The 16,085-nt window shown below is 46.5% G+C and overlaps 1 protein-coding gene across 3 annotated transcripts in view; it reads right to left on the reverse strand.

Moving 5' to 3' along the window:
- The window catches only part of DSCAM (DS cell adhesion molecule), a 796,975-nt gene that overhangs the window by 265,768 nt on the left and 515,122 nt on the right, over positions 1-16,085 (reverse strand). For all 3 annotated transcript variants that reach the window (XM_063956595.1, XM_063956594.1, XM_063956596.1), the window contains 3 exons: positions 13,508-13,707; positions 3,375-3,471; positions 1,144-1,272 (listed from right to left, as the gene is read on the reverse strand). In XM_063956595.1, the coding sequence (XP_063812665.1) occupies positions 1,144-1,272; positions 3,375-3,471; positions 13,508-13,707 (426 nt within the window). The remainder of the gene's footprint in view (positions 1-1,143; positions 1,273-3,374; positions 3,472-13,507; positions 13,708-16,085) is intronic.

Consider the following 16,085-nt stretch of genomic DNA (forward strand, 5'->3'; position numbering starts at 1 on the left):
TACTATAAATAGTGCCTATCATTGTGTATCCTTCCTATTTCCCTATAGATTGTAAGCTTGGGAGCAGGGCCTTCCTACCGCTATGTATGACTGTTATTACCCAGCTTGTTTTATCACGGTTTTCAATTGTAAAGCGCAATGGAATATGCCGCACTATATAAGAAACTGAAAATAAATAATAAATTGTCCTGTGTCAGGATTATGCCATAATTAAGAGTTAAAATAGAAATCTCTAAATTACCTTTGTCCTGTGAGGTTACTGTCCGTGCACAAGTTAAGGGTTAACTACAATAACCAATTCCAAAGCCTGGTGAGTGTATCTATTCGGGGTCCATGGTTTCACTCTGCAGTGTCTGTCCCACATAAATGAGTTGGGTCTCTCTATATTTCAGTACAGTATGCCAGCTCTCTTTACTGGATACTATAAATAGTGGGCATAATATTGTCATATTTCATGTGCGGGAAGCTATGATTCGTGGATTGCATTTAAAAATGCTGAAAGTAATGTTAGACGTTGTCAGTGTTTTTTGGAGTGTGAATCTGATTAATGAGCTCTTCGCAACCTTTCTATCTCCTAGAAGGAGATTACACAATAACACATCAGTGTTCTGTTTTAACTCCTTTTTGTTTTACTAAACTTGCTTGCATTCCATATTTCTGTACCATTTGTTATACTGTCCTGTGTTCATAAGGGATTCACCTGTAGCACTAGCTTAATTATTTCTATAAATGCTACATAACAAAACAGAGAATTTATTGTTTTACAATACTTCTTATCGAATTCAGTTATGACGGTATTTTGAGTTAAGAGGACAGATGACAGCGTCTGCACAGGGTCAGTTTTGAAGGCATAAAAAGGGGGATTTTAAGTAATGTTTAGACCAGGTGGTTTTGTTGTGAGTAACCCTCAGACCTATCACATAGGCTAAGGGAAACGCAGTATGTGACACCCTGAAAAGCTAATGCACAGTTATTTCTGGCCACAAGGTGGCGATACAGTAACACATTGCTTATTCTGTAAGCTGCAGGTGACTATAGACTGTACATCTTCTGCTGCTCTATGACAGGGCTTCCAGAGACTTTGCCACCTGTGCAAACTGGGACTTATATGTAACCCTTGGATAGAATTGTAAAGTATAGTACCTGATTTGTTCTTGCATTCAATATCGTAGCCTGTGATCGGACTGTTGCCATCAAACCCCATGGTCCAGCGTAGGGCGATACTTCGTGCTCTTACCTCTCGTATCTCGATTTCTGGAGGATCTGGAGGCTCTGAAATAAGGTAACAAAATTTATATAGACTTATAACAGTGCAACACCTTAAGGCTGAGACACCACCTAACAGCTATGTGCTACTGTTCTGTGGTCTTTCCCAGCTGGAGCCACATGCAGCAGAACCAGCAAATCAGTTTTGTCCGCCACATTAATCTGGCAACAGGAAGTGGGAACGGGAGGGCCCATTAGAAGCCGCAGTGCTGTGTTTGAGACATTGGATTGGTCACCTGCTCACACACCAATCTGTAGTGTCGCACCGTAGACTAGTAGTAATTAGGTGAGTATAGTTTATTTTTTCTGTGCACCAAATTAAAACACGGTCATAAAAAGGATCGGTCATCTCCTGATCAGGGCAACAGCAGTGGCCAGAATTAGCATGCTGGCCGGGCTGTTTAGCATGCTAGACAGGGTGATTTGCATACTAAGCAACCTGATTTGCATGCTACAGTAATTGCTGGAGCTGAGGAATTTCTCAAAAGCAAACACGTGGCAGAGAGAGGTTTAGCCTTGCTACAGGGCAATACAATACCTGTGCTCCGCAGAAGAGCGGTCACAGAAAGTGCAGCACAAACTAAATACATATACAAACTATATACCAGAGGAAGCTGCCTAAGGGTACGTACTATACACATTGGAGTCTAAAATGGGTTTTTAATCGCATACTATAAAATGTAACCAAACATGTATTAACAGCCCTGGATTCATGTAGTATGCATTTGATGTGTGTTTCGATGCAGTGCTTTTGTTTTACATGTCTTTGACAAAACAGGATGTTGCCATCTTGTTAGAGCCAGAGCCATGTACAAGTGTATCTCCTAGCATTTATAATGCGCTACCCTAGTGGCGATTGTACGTTTTTTAAATGTACCCACAAACGTTTGATGCCCTGAAATTGAAGAAACAAGCAAAAAACTAAACACTGTCATATGTATATAAACCTCTCATTTGGTACAATAAGCTTCATTTTAACACTAAAGGGGTCTATGTACTAAGGAGGACATTTACTAAGCAGTGATAAGAGCGGAGAAGTGAGCCAGTGGAGAAGTTGCCCATGGCAACCAATCAGCACTGAAGTAACATCTATAATTTGCATACTATAAAATTATACAGAGCTGCTGATTGGTTGATGGGGCAATTTCTCCACTGGTTCACTTCTCCGCTCTTATTACTGCTTAGTAAATGTCCCCCTGAGTCTTGGAGAGAGATAAAGTGGACAGAGATAAAGGGGGTCATTCTGAGTTGATCGCTCGCTAGCAGTTTTTAGCAGCTGTGCAAACGCTATGCCGCCTCCCACTGGGAGTGTATTTTAGCTTAGAAGAAGTGCGAACGAAAGGATCGCAGAGCGGCTACAAAATTATTTTGTGCAGTTTCAGAGTAGCTTCAGACCTACTCAGCGCTTGCGATCCCTTCAGACTGTTCAGTTCCTGTTTTGACGTCACGAACACGCCCTGCATTTGCCCAGCCACGCCTGCGTTTTTCCGAACACTCCCTGAAAACGGTCAGTTGACACCCAGAAACGCCCTCTTCCTGTCAATCACTCTGCGGCCAGCAGTGCGACTGAAAAGCTTTGCTAGACCTTGTGTGAAACTACATCGGCCGTTGTGAAAGTAGGTCGCGCGTGCACATTGCGCCGCATGCGCAGAAGTGCCTTTTTTTGCATCATCACTGCACAGCGAACATTTTCAGCTAGCGATCAACTCGGAATGACCCCCAAAGTACCAACCAACCAGCTGCTGTTTCTCTAACCCAGCCTGTAACATTGGCTGCTACTTTATCTCTCTTCAAGGCTTAGTACATAGACCCCTAAATTGCATGCTTTTAGCTTTCCCTAGACTGCTTCTTAAATCAACAACTGCAATGGCACTGTCAACATAACCCGGATTTGAGGGGCCAAAAATAATGCAGGACATTTACATTTTCATACTTCAAAAGCATAGTAAGTAGTGTCACCTCCCATATAACAAGTGACAATACATGCATACTGCACCAAGAGAGGTGTGTGGCCACCTGTGCAAGGGCAGAATGACAGGACACAGCCCTACTGTAGGCGGCTCCTGTATATTAGGCATATAATAACGACACGCCAATCTCCCATGTACCTTGCACTGTGAGCTGGATAATTCCTCGATCTTCTCCAAAGGAATTGATTGCATGACAGGAAAAGAAGCCAGAATCATCCCGAACAGTTGGCAAAATCTACAGTGGACGGTAACAAAAACATCACCTCAGCTTCATAGGCGGTCAGCCGGATATATTAATGGGTAACTTCTTCCCAAACATAGTGTTGCCCAATAAAATGAATTATGCTGGATACCGCTCAATGAAAATTGTATTAAAAAAGTTGCACTAATAATGATTTACACTGCTATGGCTGAATGACACTACAATCACTCCAACAGGGTTGGACTGGCCCACAGGGGTACCAAGGAAACCACCGGTAGGCCCCACTGCCTGAAGGCCCACTCCTTCCTCTAGGGATCAGGTTCCAGACTGTGCACTTGTATTATACATGGTAGATATGTTGCATTACACTGCACTAGACTATTGTGTATTTCAAGCCTCTGTGGAGGCTGGCCACACCCCCTTTGTAGGCTGGCCACACCCCTAAGTATGGCCCCTCTACCACTGCATCCCCCCGGTGGGCCCTTTATGCCCCAGTCCGATACTGCACTCCAGTTTAAAACTATATACACATTTTTATTTTGAATGTTACATCACAAAATTCATTCAAAATATATATTGTAGACATGGACGCACACCTTGAATTTAATGACAACAGATCTGCTATATAAGTATAGAACTAGGAGATTTTTACATAATTAGCGCCGGTGTTTTGGTGTGTCTTTCACGGATACTGCTCAATCCCCATTCCTGTAGTGGGGCCTTTGCTAGAAATTCAGAAACACACCGAGCCCAGCTTCCAAAACGGACAAGGAGCAGCGGAAAAACGTCTTTGGTGACAACAAGCCGCACAATCAGCGCTGGTGTGCCCAGATGTCCCCCAAAGTCCAGGGGCTTACAGGGGGAGCAGACGGAACGAGGGGGACGGAATGAGGACGTTCCTGCTATATGACTGGAGGGGCACATTGTAAGAGGAGGGGCACATTGTAAGAAGAGGGGCACATTGTAAGAGGATAGACACATTCTAAGAGGAGAGGCACATTCTAAGAGGAGGGGCACATTGTAAGAGGAGGGGCACATTGTAAGAGGAGGGGCACATTGTAAGAGGAGAGGCACATTGTAAGAGGAGAGGCACATTGTAAGAGGAGAGGCACATTGTAAGAGGAGGGGCACATTGTAAGAGGAGGGGCACATAGTAAGAGGAGGGGCACATTGTAAGAGGAGAGGCACATTGTAAGAGGAGAGGCACATTGTAAGAGGAGAGGCACATTGTAAGAGGAGGGGCACATTGTAAGAGGAGAGGCACATTGTAAGAGGAGAGACATACTGTAAGAGGAGGGGCACATTGAAAGAGGAGAGGCACATTGTAAGAGGAGGGACACATTGTAAGAGGAGGGGCACATAGTAAGAGGAGGGGCACATAGTAAGAGGAAGGGCACATTGTAAGAGGAGAGGCACATTGTAAGAGGAGGGGCACATTGTAAGAGGAGGGGCACATAGTAAGAGGAGGGGCACTTTGTTAGAGGAGAGGCACTTTGCTAGAGGAGGGGCACATTGTAAGAGGAGAGGCACATTGTTAGAGGAGGGGCACATTGTAAGAGGAGAGACACACTGTAAGAGGAGGGGCACATTGAAAGAGGAGAGGCACATTGTAAGAGGAGGGGCACATTGTAAGAGGAGGGGCACATAGTAAGAGGAGGGGCACATAGTAAGAGGAGAGGCACATTGTAAGAGGAGGGGCACATTGTAAGAGGAGGGGCACATTGTAAGAGGAGAGGCACTTTGTTAGAGGAGGGGCACATTGTAAGAGGAGAGGCACATTGTAAGAGGAGAGGCACATTGTTAGAGGAGGGGCACATTGTAAGAGGAGGGGCACAGGAGTGGCACATTGTAAGAGGAGAGGCACATTGTAAGAGGAGAGGCACATTGTAAGAGGAGAGACACATTGTAAGAGGAGGGGCACATTGTAAGAGGAGGGGCACATGCTCTGCAGAGGGCATACATCTGCAAAAACATCTGTTGACTGTACCATCTCAGAGCTGGCAGACATGGAGTCTCCCCAGACACTGTTAATGAGGCCGGTGTTTTGGTGTGTCTTTCACGGATACTGCTCAATCCCCATTCCTGTAGTGAGGCCTTTGCTAGAAATTCAGAAACACACCGAGCCCAGCTTACAAAACGGACAAGGAGCAGCGGAAAAACGTCTTTGGTGACAACAAGCCGCACAATCAGCGCTGGTGTGACCAGATGTCCCCCAAAGTCCATGGGCTTACAGGGGGAGCAGACGGAACGAGGGGGATGGAATGAGGACGTTCCTGCTATATGACTGGAGGGGCACATTGTAAGAGGAGGGGCACATTGTAAGAGGAGGGGCACAGGAGGAGCACATTGTAAGAGGAGAGACACATTGTAAGAGGAGGGGCACATTGTAAGAGGAGGGGCACATTGTAAGAGGAGGGGCACATTGTAAGAGGAGGGGCACATTGTAAGAGGAGAGGCACATTGTAAGAGGAGAGACACATTGTAAGAGGAGAGGCACATTGTAAGAGGAGGGGCACAGAGGAGGGGCACATTGTAAGAGGAGGGGCACATTGTAAGAGGAGAGGCACATTGTAAGAGGAGGGGCACATTGTAAGAGGAGAGGCACAGGAGGGGCACATTGTAAGAGGAGAGGCACATTGTAAGAGGAGAGGCACATTGTAAGAGGAGGGACACATTGTAAGAGGAGGGGCACATTGTAAGAGAAGAGACACATTGTAAGAGGAGAGGCACATTGTAAGAGGAGAGGCACATTGTAAGAGGAGAGGCACATTGTAAGAGGAGGGGCACATTGTAAGAGGAGAGGCACAGGAGGGGCACATTGTAAGAGGAGAGGCACATTGTAAGAGGAGAGACACATTGTAAGAGGAGAGGCACATTGTAAGAGGTGAGACACATTGTAAGAGGAGAGACACATTGTAAGAGGAGAGGCACATTGTAAGAGGAGGGGCACATTGTAAGAGGAGGGGCACATTGTAAGAGGAGAGACACAATGTAAGAGGAGAGGCACATTGTAAGAGGAGAGGCACATTGTAAGAGGAGAGGCACATTGTAAGAGGAGGGGCACATTGTAAGAAGAGGCACATTGTAAGAGGAGAGGCACAGGAGGGGCACATTGTAAGAGGAGAGGCACATTGTAAGAGGAGAGGCACATTGTAAGAGGAGAGGCACATTGTAAGAGGAGGGGCACATTGTAAGAGGAGAGGCACATTGTAAGAGGAGAGACATACTGTAAGAGGAGGGGCACATTGAAAGAGGAGAGGCACATTGTAAGAGGAGGGACACATTGTAAGAGGAGGGGCACATAGTAAGAAGAGGGGCACATAGTAAGAGGAAGGGCACATTGTAAGAGGAGAGGCACATTGTAAGAGGAGGGGCACATTGTAAGAGGAGGGGCACATAGTAAGAGGAGGGGCACTTTGTTAGAGGAGAGGCACTTTGTTAGAGGAGGGGCACATTGTAAGAGGAGAGGCACATTGTTAGAGGAGGGGCACATTGTAAGAGGAGAGACACACTGTAAGAGGAGGGGCACATTGAAAGAGGAGAGGCACATTGTAAGAGGAGGGGCACATTGTAAGAGGAGGGGCACATAGTAAGAGGAGGGGCACATAGTAAGAGGAGGGGCACATAGTAAGAGGAGAGGCACATTGTAAGAGGAGGGGCACATTGTAAGAAGAGGGGCACATTGTAAGAGGAGAGGCACTTTGTTAGAGGATGGGCACATTGTAAGAGGAGAGGCACATTGTTAGAGGAGGGGCACATTGTAAGAGGAGAGGCACATTGTTAGAGGAGGGGCACATTGTAAGAGGAGGGGCACAGGAGTGGCACATTGTAAGAGGAGAGGCACATTGTAAGAGGAGAGGCACATTGTAAGAGGAGAGACACATTGTAAGAGGAGGGGCACATTGTAAGAGGAGGGGCACATGCTCTGCAGAGGGCATACATCTGCAAAAACATCTGTTGACTGTACCATCTCAGAGCTGGCAGACATGGAGTCTCCCCAGACACCGTTAATGAGGCCGGTGTTTTGGTGTGTCTTTCACGGATACTGCTCAATCCCCATTCCTGTAGTGAGGCCTTTGCTAGAAATTCAGAAACACACCGAGCCCAGCTTACAAAACGGACAAGGAGCAGCGGAAAAACGTCTTTGGTGACAACAAGCCGCACAATCAGCGCTGGTGTGCCCAGATGTCCCCCAAAGTCCATGGGCTTACACGGGGAGCAGACGGAACGAGGGGGATGGAATGAGGACGTTCCTGCTATATGACTGGAGGGGCACATTGTAAGAGGAGGGGCACAGGAGGAGCACATTGTAAGAGGAGAGACACATTGTAAGAGGAGGGGCACATTGTAAGAGGAGGGGCACAATGTAAGAGGAGGGGCACATTGTAAGAGGAGGGGCACATTGTAAGAGGAGGGGCACAGGAGGGGCACATTGTAAGAGGAGAGGCACATTGTAAGAGGAGGGGCACAGAGGAGGGGCACATTGTAAGAGGAGAGGCACATTGTAAGGAGAGGCACATTGTAAGAGGAGAGGCACATTGTAAGAGGAGGGGCACATTGTAAGAAGAGGCACATTGTAAGAGGAGAGGCACAGGAGGGGCACATTGTCAGAGGAGAGGCACATTGTAAGAGGAGGGACACATTGTAAGAGGAGGGGCACATTGTAAGAGAAGAGACACATTGTAAGAGGAGAGGCACATTGTAAGAGGAGAGGCACATTGTAAGAGGAGAGGCACATTGTAAGAGGAGGGGCACATTGTAAGAGGAGAGGCACATTGTTAGAGGAGAGACACATTGTAAGAGGAGAGGCACATTGTAAGAGGAGAGACACATTGTAAGAGGAGAGACACATTGTAAGAGGAGAGGCACATTGTAAGAGGAGAGACACATTGTAAGAGGAGAGGCACATTGTAAGAGGAGGGGCACATTGTAAGAGGAGGGGCACATGCTCTGCAGAGGGCATACATCTGCAAAAACATCTGTTGACTGTACCATCTCAGAGCTGGCAGACATGGCGTCTCCCCAGACACCGTTAATGAGGCCAGTCTTGTGGGGGCACTATACTCAATGGTTACAAAATAAAAGATTCATGCCAATGTAATAAAGGCATTCTCCATATTTCATCATTCATAATAAATGGAAGCCCTAAACAAGGGTAAAGCGAGCTGGATTTAGGAGACTTTAAAGTTTAATTTAACAAATGGAAGATACGGTATATAGATGCAATATACATGCAATCACAGTGCGCCTCTTCCAGTGTCTCCACCTCCCCACTAACCCATGCGCACACTGCTGATCGGAAAGTAAGCGTGCTCCTGACGTGTGCTCGGTGGATCTCATAGGTGCACCAAAGCCAGTACGGATGGTGTAATGGTTAGCAATACTGCCTCACAGCACTGAGGTCATGGGTTCGATTCCCACCATGACCCTAACTGTGTGGAGTTTGTATATTCTCCCCGTACTTGCGTGGGTTTCCTCCGGGTACTCCGGTTTCCTTCCACAATCCAAAAATATACTTGTAGGTTAATTGAATCCCATAAAAAATTAACCCTAGTATGAATGTGTGCGCGTGTTCATGTGGTAGGGAATATAGATTGTAAGCTTCACTGGGGCAGGGACCGATGTGAATGGCCAAATATTCTCTGTAAAGCGCTGCGGAATGTGTGTGCACTATATAAATAACTGGTAATAATAATAATAATTTGCAGTGTTTCCTCAGAGGCCCACTACTACGGCCATTTTACAGACTGAGGGGAAGATATATCAAGCCCTAGAGAGAAAATGTGGAGAAGCTGCATATACCAACCAATCAGCTCCTAACTGTCATTATGCAGGCTGTGCTAGAAAAATAACAGCTACAGTAGAATCTCATTGGTTGCTAAGGGCAACGCCTCCACTTTCTCTCTTATGAAGCTTTGATACTGTACATCTTCCACAGTTGCTGTGCCTCCTAATCAATATTTGTTATGTGAGCAAGTAAAGACTGAACAGCACTTTTAATTAACTAGACTACTATAGCACCCATCATAATAATTTTATTTAGGCAACTTCATTTTTGAGTTACACCTTAAAACAAAAAATAACATGTAATAGACATTTTATCTTCAATATGCAATTTATAAATATGAAAATCTTTATATACAACTATGGGAATGGGACATTAGAAATATTTGGAGAAAACTATATTATAGAGCAAACCCAGTGGTAACCCCCAGAACCTGTGCTCAGAGGCGCATAGAGGCAGGGGAGGAGGAGCTGCTAGCTGGGGGCAGCACAATGCTTCCTCAGGTACAGATGGAGCCACAGTTATCTTGGCTAGTGTGCTGCGCCTAGGCACACCATGGTTTATTAACATAAGCCCTTCATCTATTGTTCTTATCTGCAATACATTACAGAGAGAACAATACATCAGGGGATTAAGGGGGTCATTCCAAGGTGATCGCTCGCTAGCTATTTTTTGCAGCGCTGCGATCAGATAGTCGCCGCCCACTGGAGAGTGTATTTTTTCAATTTGCAAGTGTGCGATCGCTTGTGCAGCCGAGCGTTACAAAAAAGTTTTGTGCGGTTTCTGAGTAGCTCTGAACATACTCAGCCGCTGTGATCACTTCAGCCTGTCTGGTCCCGGAATTGACGTCAGACACCCGCCCTGCAAACGATTGGACACGCCTGCCTTTTTCCAACCACTCCCTGAAAACGGTCAGTTGACCCCCACAAACGCCATTCTTCCTGTCAATCTTCTTGCGATCGGCTGTGCAAATGGATTCTTCGTAAAATTCATTGCCCAGCACCGATCCGCTATGTACCTGTACGACGCGCCTGCGCATTGCAGTTACGCATGTGCAGTTTTGCCGAGTTTTGACCGGACCGCAGCGCTGCAAAAAGTAGCTAGCGTGCGATCAGGTCGGAATGACACCCTAAGTCATTACAGCAGGGGATTAAGTCCGACTGTCCTGGCTCAATTAATCCTATTAAAGGCCAAGATAAAGATGGCTCCATCTGTACCGGGAACTACACATCGCAACCAATTAGAAGTCTGGAACCAGAGAGAGAGATATACGGGGGGGTGGCCAGACAGCTGCCTGACTGAGAGGAGCCAGTGGTGGAAATCTGCCAGTGCAGCTGAATTCAGAAAGCCTGTCTCTAGGGGTGGGGTGAGAAGCTGCAGAGCGAGGCAGAGAGAGCAATATTCAGTGCAGAGAAGCTGAATACAATGAGGAGGGCTGCCAATCACTTAAAAAGAGTTGCCAATCTAACAAGGAAAGCTGCCAGCCTGACAGGGATAGCTGCCTGTTTATTAGACAGAGCTGCCAGTAGGAGACAGTTCTGCAAATGTGTCATCCCAGGACAAAGTAAGGCGGTCTCAGGGAGGTACAAGGGGTATGTTAGAAAATATAACGGTCCTTTAAGTAGGCAAATTGAGTACAACGTTTCAAGTAGAGCAGCATAAGAGTGTACAGGGTGTACAATGATGTATTCAGAATGGCGGTTAGCTGCAATCTAGATTGTGAAGAAATGAGAAATCTGATATCATTTTACCTAATTTCCCACGTCAATAAAAATTGTTCCATGTCTCCCTATATAACGATTTATATTCAGTTTGTGTGGTTGCTCATTCCCCATAGCATGTCCCTGCTCACACCCAATATTGAGGGTCATTCCGAGTTGATCGCTCGCTAGCTAGTTTTAGCAGCCGTGCAAACGCTATGCCGCCGCCCTCTGGGGAGTGTATTTTAGCTTAGCAGAAGTGCGAACGCATGTGCAGCCGCGCTCTGCTAAAAAAGTTTGTGCAGTTTCAGAGTAGCTCTGAACCTACTCAGCGCTTGCGATCACTTCAGCCTGTTCGTGTCCGGATTTGACGTCATACACCCACCCAGCGAACGCCCAGCCACGCCTGCGTTTTTTCAGACACGCCTGCGTTTTTGAAAACCCTCCCTGAAAACAGTCAGTTGACACCCAGAAACGCTCCCTTCTTGTCAATCTTCTTGCGGCCGTCAGTGCGACTGAAAACTTCGCTACAACCTGTGCCATACAACAAATGCCTTTGTACCTGTACGACGCGCGTGCGCATTGCGGCCCATACGCATGCGCAGAAATGCTGATTTTTAGTCTGATCGCTGCGCTGCGAACAACGGCAGCTAGCGATCAACTCGGAATGACCCCCATTGTGTTTGAACCCGCTTAATATTGGTAATATACAGTATGCAATTGTGTTATGTTATTTTATGGGCAACACTCTAGGTAACGTGTTCATGTTAGCCCTAGTTTTCTATTGTTCACTCAAAGGTTGAGCCATTTAAGGATCATTGGGGGTCATTCCGAGTTGTTCGCGCGTTGCCGATTTTCGCTACGCTGCGAATAGGTGGAAAATGCGCATGGTACGCAGAGCGCATGCGCTTAGTAATTTTACTAAGAACTTAGTAGATTAACTCACAAGCGAACAACGTTTTTTCCACGCTGAAGTGTTCATAGTGTGATTGACAAGAAGTGGGTGTTTCTGGGCGGCAACTCAGCGTTTTCACGGCGTTTGCTGAAAAACGCAGGCGTGCCAAGGAAAAAAGCGGGAGTGGCTGGCCGCCTGAACTGATCGCAATCTGTGAGTAGGTCCGGAGCTACTCAGAAACTGCTAAGAATTATGTACTAGCAAGTCTGCTAATCTTTCGTTCGCTATTCTGCTAAACTAAAATACACTCCCAGAGGGCGGCGGCCTAGCGTGTGCAATGCTGCTAAAATCAGCTAGCGAGCAAACAACTCGGAATGACCCCCATTGTCTCTTTTGTTTACCACCTATTGTCCCACAGTAAGATGGCAAGACAGGCTCCCTGGCTGATGTAATCACCTTGATAAGAAAGAATGGCCCTCATTCCGAGTTGTTCGCTCGCTAGCCGCTTTTCGCAGCAGTGCACACGCTAAGCCACCGCCCTTTGGGAGTGAATCTTAGCTTTGCAGATTAGCGAACGAAAGATTCGCAAAATAGCGAATAGAATAGCGATCAGAAATTTCTTTGCAGTTTCCGAGTAGCTCGATACTTACTCTGTCACTGCCATCAGTTCAGTCCTTTTCGTTCCTGGTTTGACGTCACAAACACACCCAGCGTTCCTCCAGACACTCCCCCGTTTCTCCAGCCACTCCCGCGTTTTTCCCAGAAACGGCAGCGTTTTTTCACACACTCCCATAAAACGGCCAGTTTCCGCCCAGAAACACCCACTTCCTGTCAATCACACTACGATCACCAGAACGAAGAAAAATCTTCTCTAAGTCGTGAGTAAATTACCAAACTTCTTTGCAAATTTACTTGGCGCAGCCGCGGTGCGAACATTGCGCATGCGCAGTTTGCGGAAAATTGCTGCGATGCGAAGAAAATTAACGAGCGAACAACTCGGAATGAGGGCCCATGTGTATTGTATTCCAATGCCTTAAGATCCTAAAACAAAGACGAAAGTAAAGCACACCTACAGTATGATCCTAGGCTAGTGGTTTGGTTTCCAAACTTTTTTGAATCACGCCGCCCTAGAATATCAGAATTTTTTTCACGGCACCCCTAGGCCAAAAATTTCTTATTGAGAAATGTAGAAATAAATATTACATTAAGTAGATCGCGTTTATATGTCATCCTTAGGGTCAGTTGTGTGGTGAGGGACAAGATTTGCTTCTGATTGGCCACATATTTTATGACTGGCAGCCACCAGCACTGGTTTTGCCTATTATATTGACCATGAATAATTTGAATTGGTCCTGGACCACCAACCCAGGGCACCCCTGCAAGTGTCCCCAGGCACCCCAGGGAGCCACGGCACACAGTTTGGGAACCTCTGTCCTAGGCTAAGAAGTGATATTCTGCCAGAAGTGTGTGGTGGGAATTGTTCTGTGGAATTACGGAAGTGTGCTGAACAGTCTATAACCCATTCTGTGCAATAAACCACTGTTGGCTTTCATCTAACACTGTGCCCGAGTGATTTGGAACCCTGTATCTTCACATATATAAATACAAGGCCAAAAATACGGCACCCCCCAAGAACAAGGTTCTTGGGATTTGTCTGAAATGATGCATTAATTGGATAATTGCGTGTACCTGCAGTATAGAGAGCACTTCATCTCCCACTTCCTTTGTAGACACCTGGTAGCGGGACATTTCAGGGAAATTGATCATGCGGTCCTCCTTCTCCCAGCGCACTATGATGGGCTTCTCCCCGTGTGCCGTGCAGTTCATTTCTTTCTTCTGACCTTGCGTGGCCAGCGTCGTATTTGGGTAGGAAATTATTCTAGCAGGAACTATAAAGGCAAAGAGGAGAAACCAGGTCATGTGAGGGACAGCCTAGAACCCATTGTCACATCACTGTGCCACCTAGAAACACTCCCATACAGGGTGACTATCTGCACTGTGCCACCTAGGAACACTCCCATACAGGGTGACTATCTGCACTGTGCCACCTAGGAACACTCCCATACAAGGTGACTATCTGCACTGTGCCACCTAGAAACACTCCCATACAGGGTGACTATCTGCACTGTGCCACCTAGAAACACTCCCATACAGGGTGACTATCTGCACTGTGCCACCTAGGAACACTCCCATACAGGGTGACTATCTGCACTGTGTCACCTAGGAACACTCCCATACAGGGTGACTATCTGCACTGTGCCACCTAGGAACACTCCCATACAGGCTGACTATCTGCACTGTGCCACCTAGAAACACTCCCATACAGGGTGACTATCTGCACTGTGCCACCTAGGAACACTCCCATACAGGGTGACTATCTGCACTGTGCCACCTAGGAACACTCCCATACAGGGTGACTATCTGCACTGTGCCACCTAGGAACACTCCCATACAGGGTGACTATCTGTACAATTTAAACCTGAATTCTAAACTAGCAGATTTTTAATGAAAGCGCAGCTGTCACCTTCTCAGTCTATCGGCTGTCAAGAATGCAGTGATCTCACTGTCGCCGGTTGGAACGGGCACATTCATTACCAGGTCACATACAGTATTACACCATTTCCAAATATACAGTCAGAGTAGAACCTTTCCATCACCAGCCTTTGTGTTGCTCTGCTCAGGTGCCAGTCTGTAGAAGCCGATAATGCAGAACAGAGTTAGGTCAGCTTGCATGCCAACCTAATTCCCATGCACGAGCAGATGGCTCTCACGTAGTCATACACAATGTGTATGCAGCTTCGGACACCCACTCTGAATGGAGTTTGAATGGGTTGCAAACGGAATGGCAAGTGTAAGTGACGGCACCACACCACTATTCTGTACGTCAGAGCAGCCATCATATTTATCTGGAAGACTTATGCCTACCTCACGCTAGGTCCAGAAGATGCGAGTGAATTTGGCATTCACTATGCATACAAGCTGGAACTCTGACTACACGCCCACAGAACCGTTGTTTTTGCAACACAGGTGTGTCAAGCAACGCTACGAGATTGGCGCGTATATCCAACCTGAGTAATTTATGTACCACACTAAACATATCAGTATAAATGTGTTTTCAGTTGTAAGAATTTCACACTAAATGACACTTTAAACAGACCTGGACGATTGGGAAAATGGAGAGTGAATGGACAAGTAAAATGTTATTTTGTATTTACAATAAAATGTGTTCAGGAGACTGGAAATTAACTTCAGAACTAGACCAGTCATATAATTTCCAAGCAGGATACGGATAGGAGCTGCAACGCCATAACCACAGGACTGCCATATACTGCATATTATGCTGTGTGAGAGCTGCCATATGTACACGTACTGAATGAATGCAATTAAAGTGTTGATTTGCTTGTCTCATCCTCTTCATGAATAACAGAAGGGGGTGGGGGGTCCCCACATATAATCCACAATAAGCAGGACAGTGATAGAGAAGAGGATATGGTAAAATGAAAAACACCTTCCTACAGTACTTACTAATAATTAGAGATGAGCGGGTTCAGTTCGTCGAGATCCGAAACCCCCCCCTTCCCCCCCCCGAACCTCACGTGGTTTACACGGGTCCGAGGCAACCTCAGATCTTCCCGCCTTTGCTCGGTTAACCCGAACGAGGACGAACGTCATCATCCCACTGTCGGATTCTCGCGAGATTCGTATTCCATAAAAAGAACCGTGCGTCGCCGCCATTTTCACTCGTGCATTGTAGATTGAGCGGAGAGGACGTGGCTACATTCTCCTGCCTGAAAAGCTCAATATCTGTGCTCAGTGTGCTGCACTGTGGTGACCACCAGTATATTATAGTACAGTACAGTACAGTAGGTCATTGCTGTATCTTGCAGCTTCGTGTCAGACTCAGTTCTAGTAACCTGATCAGTGCTCAATATCTGCTGCATTGTTGTGACCAGTATATAGTAGTACAGAGCAGCATTGTGGTGACCACCAGTATATAGTAGTACAGTACAGTAGGCCATTGCTGTATCCTGCAGCTCTGTGTCACTTCTAGTATCCTGATCAGTGCTCAATAACTGCTGCATTGCTGTGACCAGTATATAGTAGTACAGTGCAGCACTGTGGTGACCACCAGTATATAGTAGTACAGTACAGTAGGCCATTGCTGTATCTTGCAGCTCTGTGTCACTTCTAGTATCCTGATCAGTGCTCAATATCTGCTGCATTGTTGTGACCAGTATATAGTAGTATAGAGCAGCATTGTGGTGAC

This window comes from Pseudophryne corroboree, chromosome 2 (assembly GCF_028390025.1).
Source record: "Pseudophryne corroboree isolate aPseCor3 chromosome 2, aPseCor3.hap2, whole genome shotgun sequence".
Lineage (NCBI taxonomy): Eukaryota > Metazoa > Chordata > Amphibia > Anura > Myobatrachidae > Pseudophryne > Pseudophryne corroboree.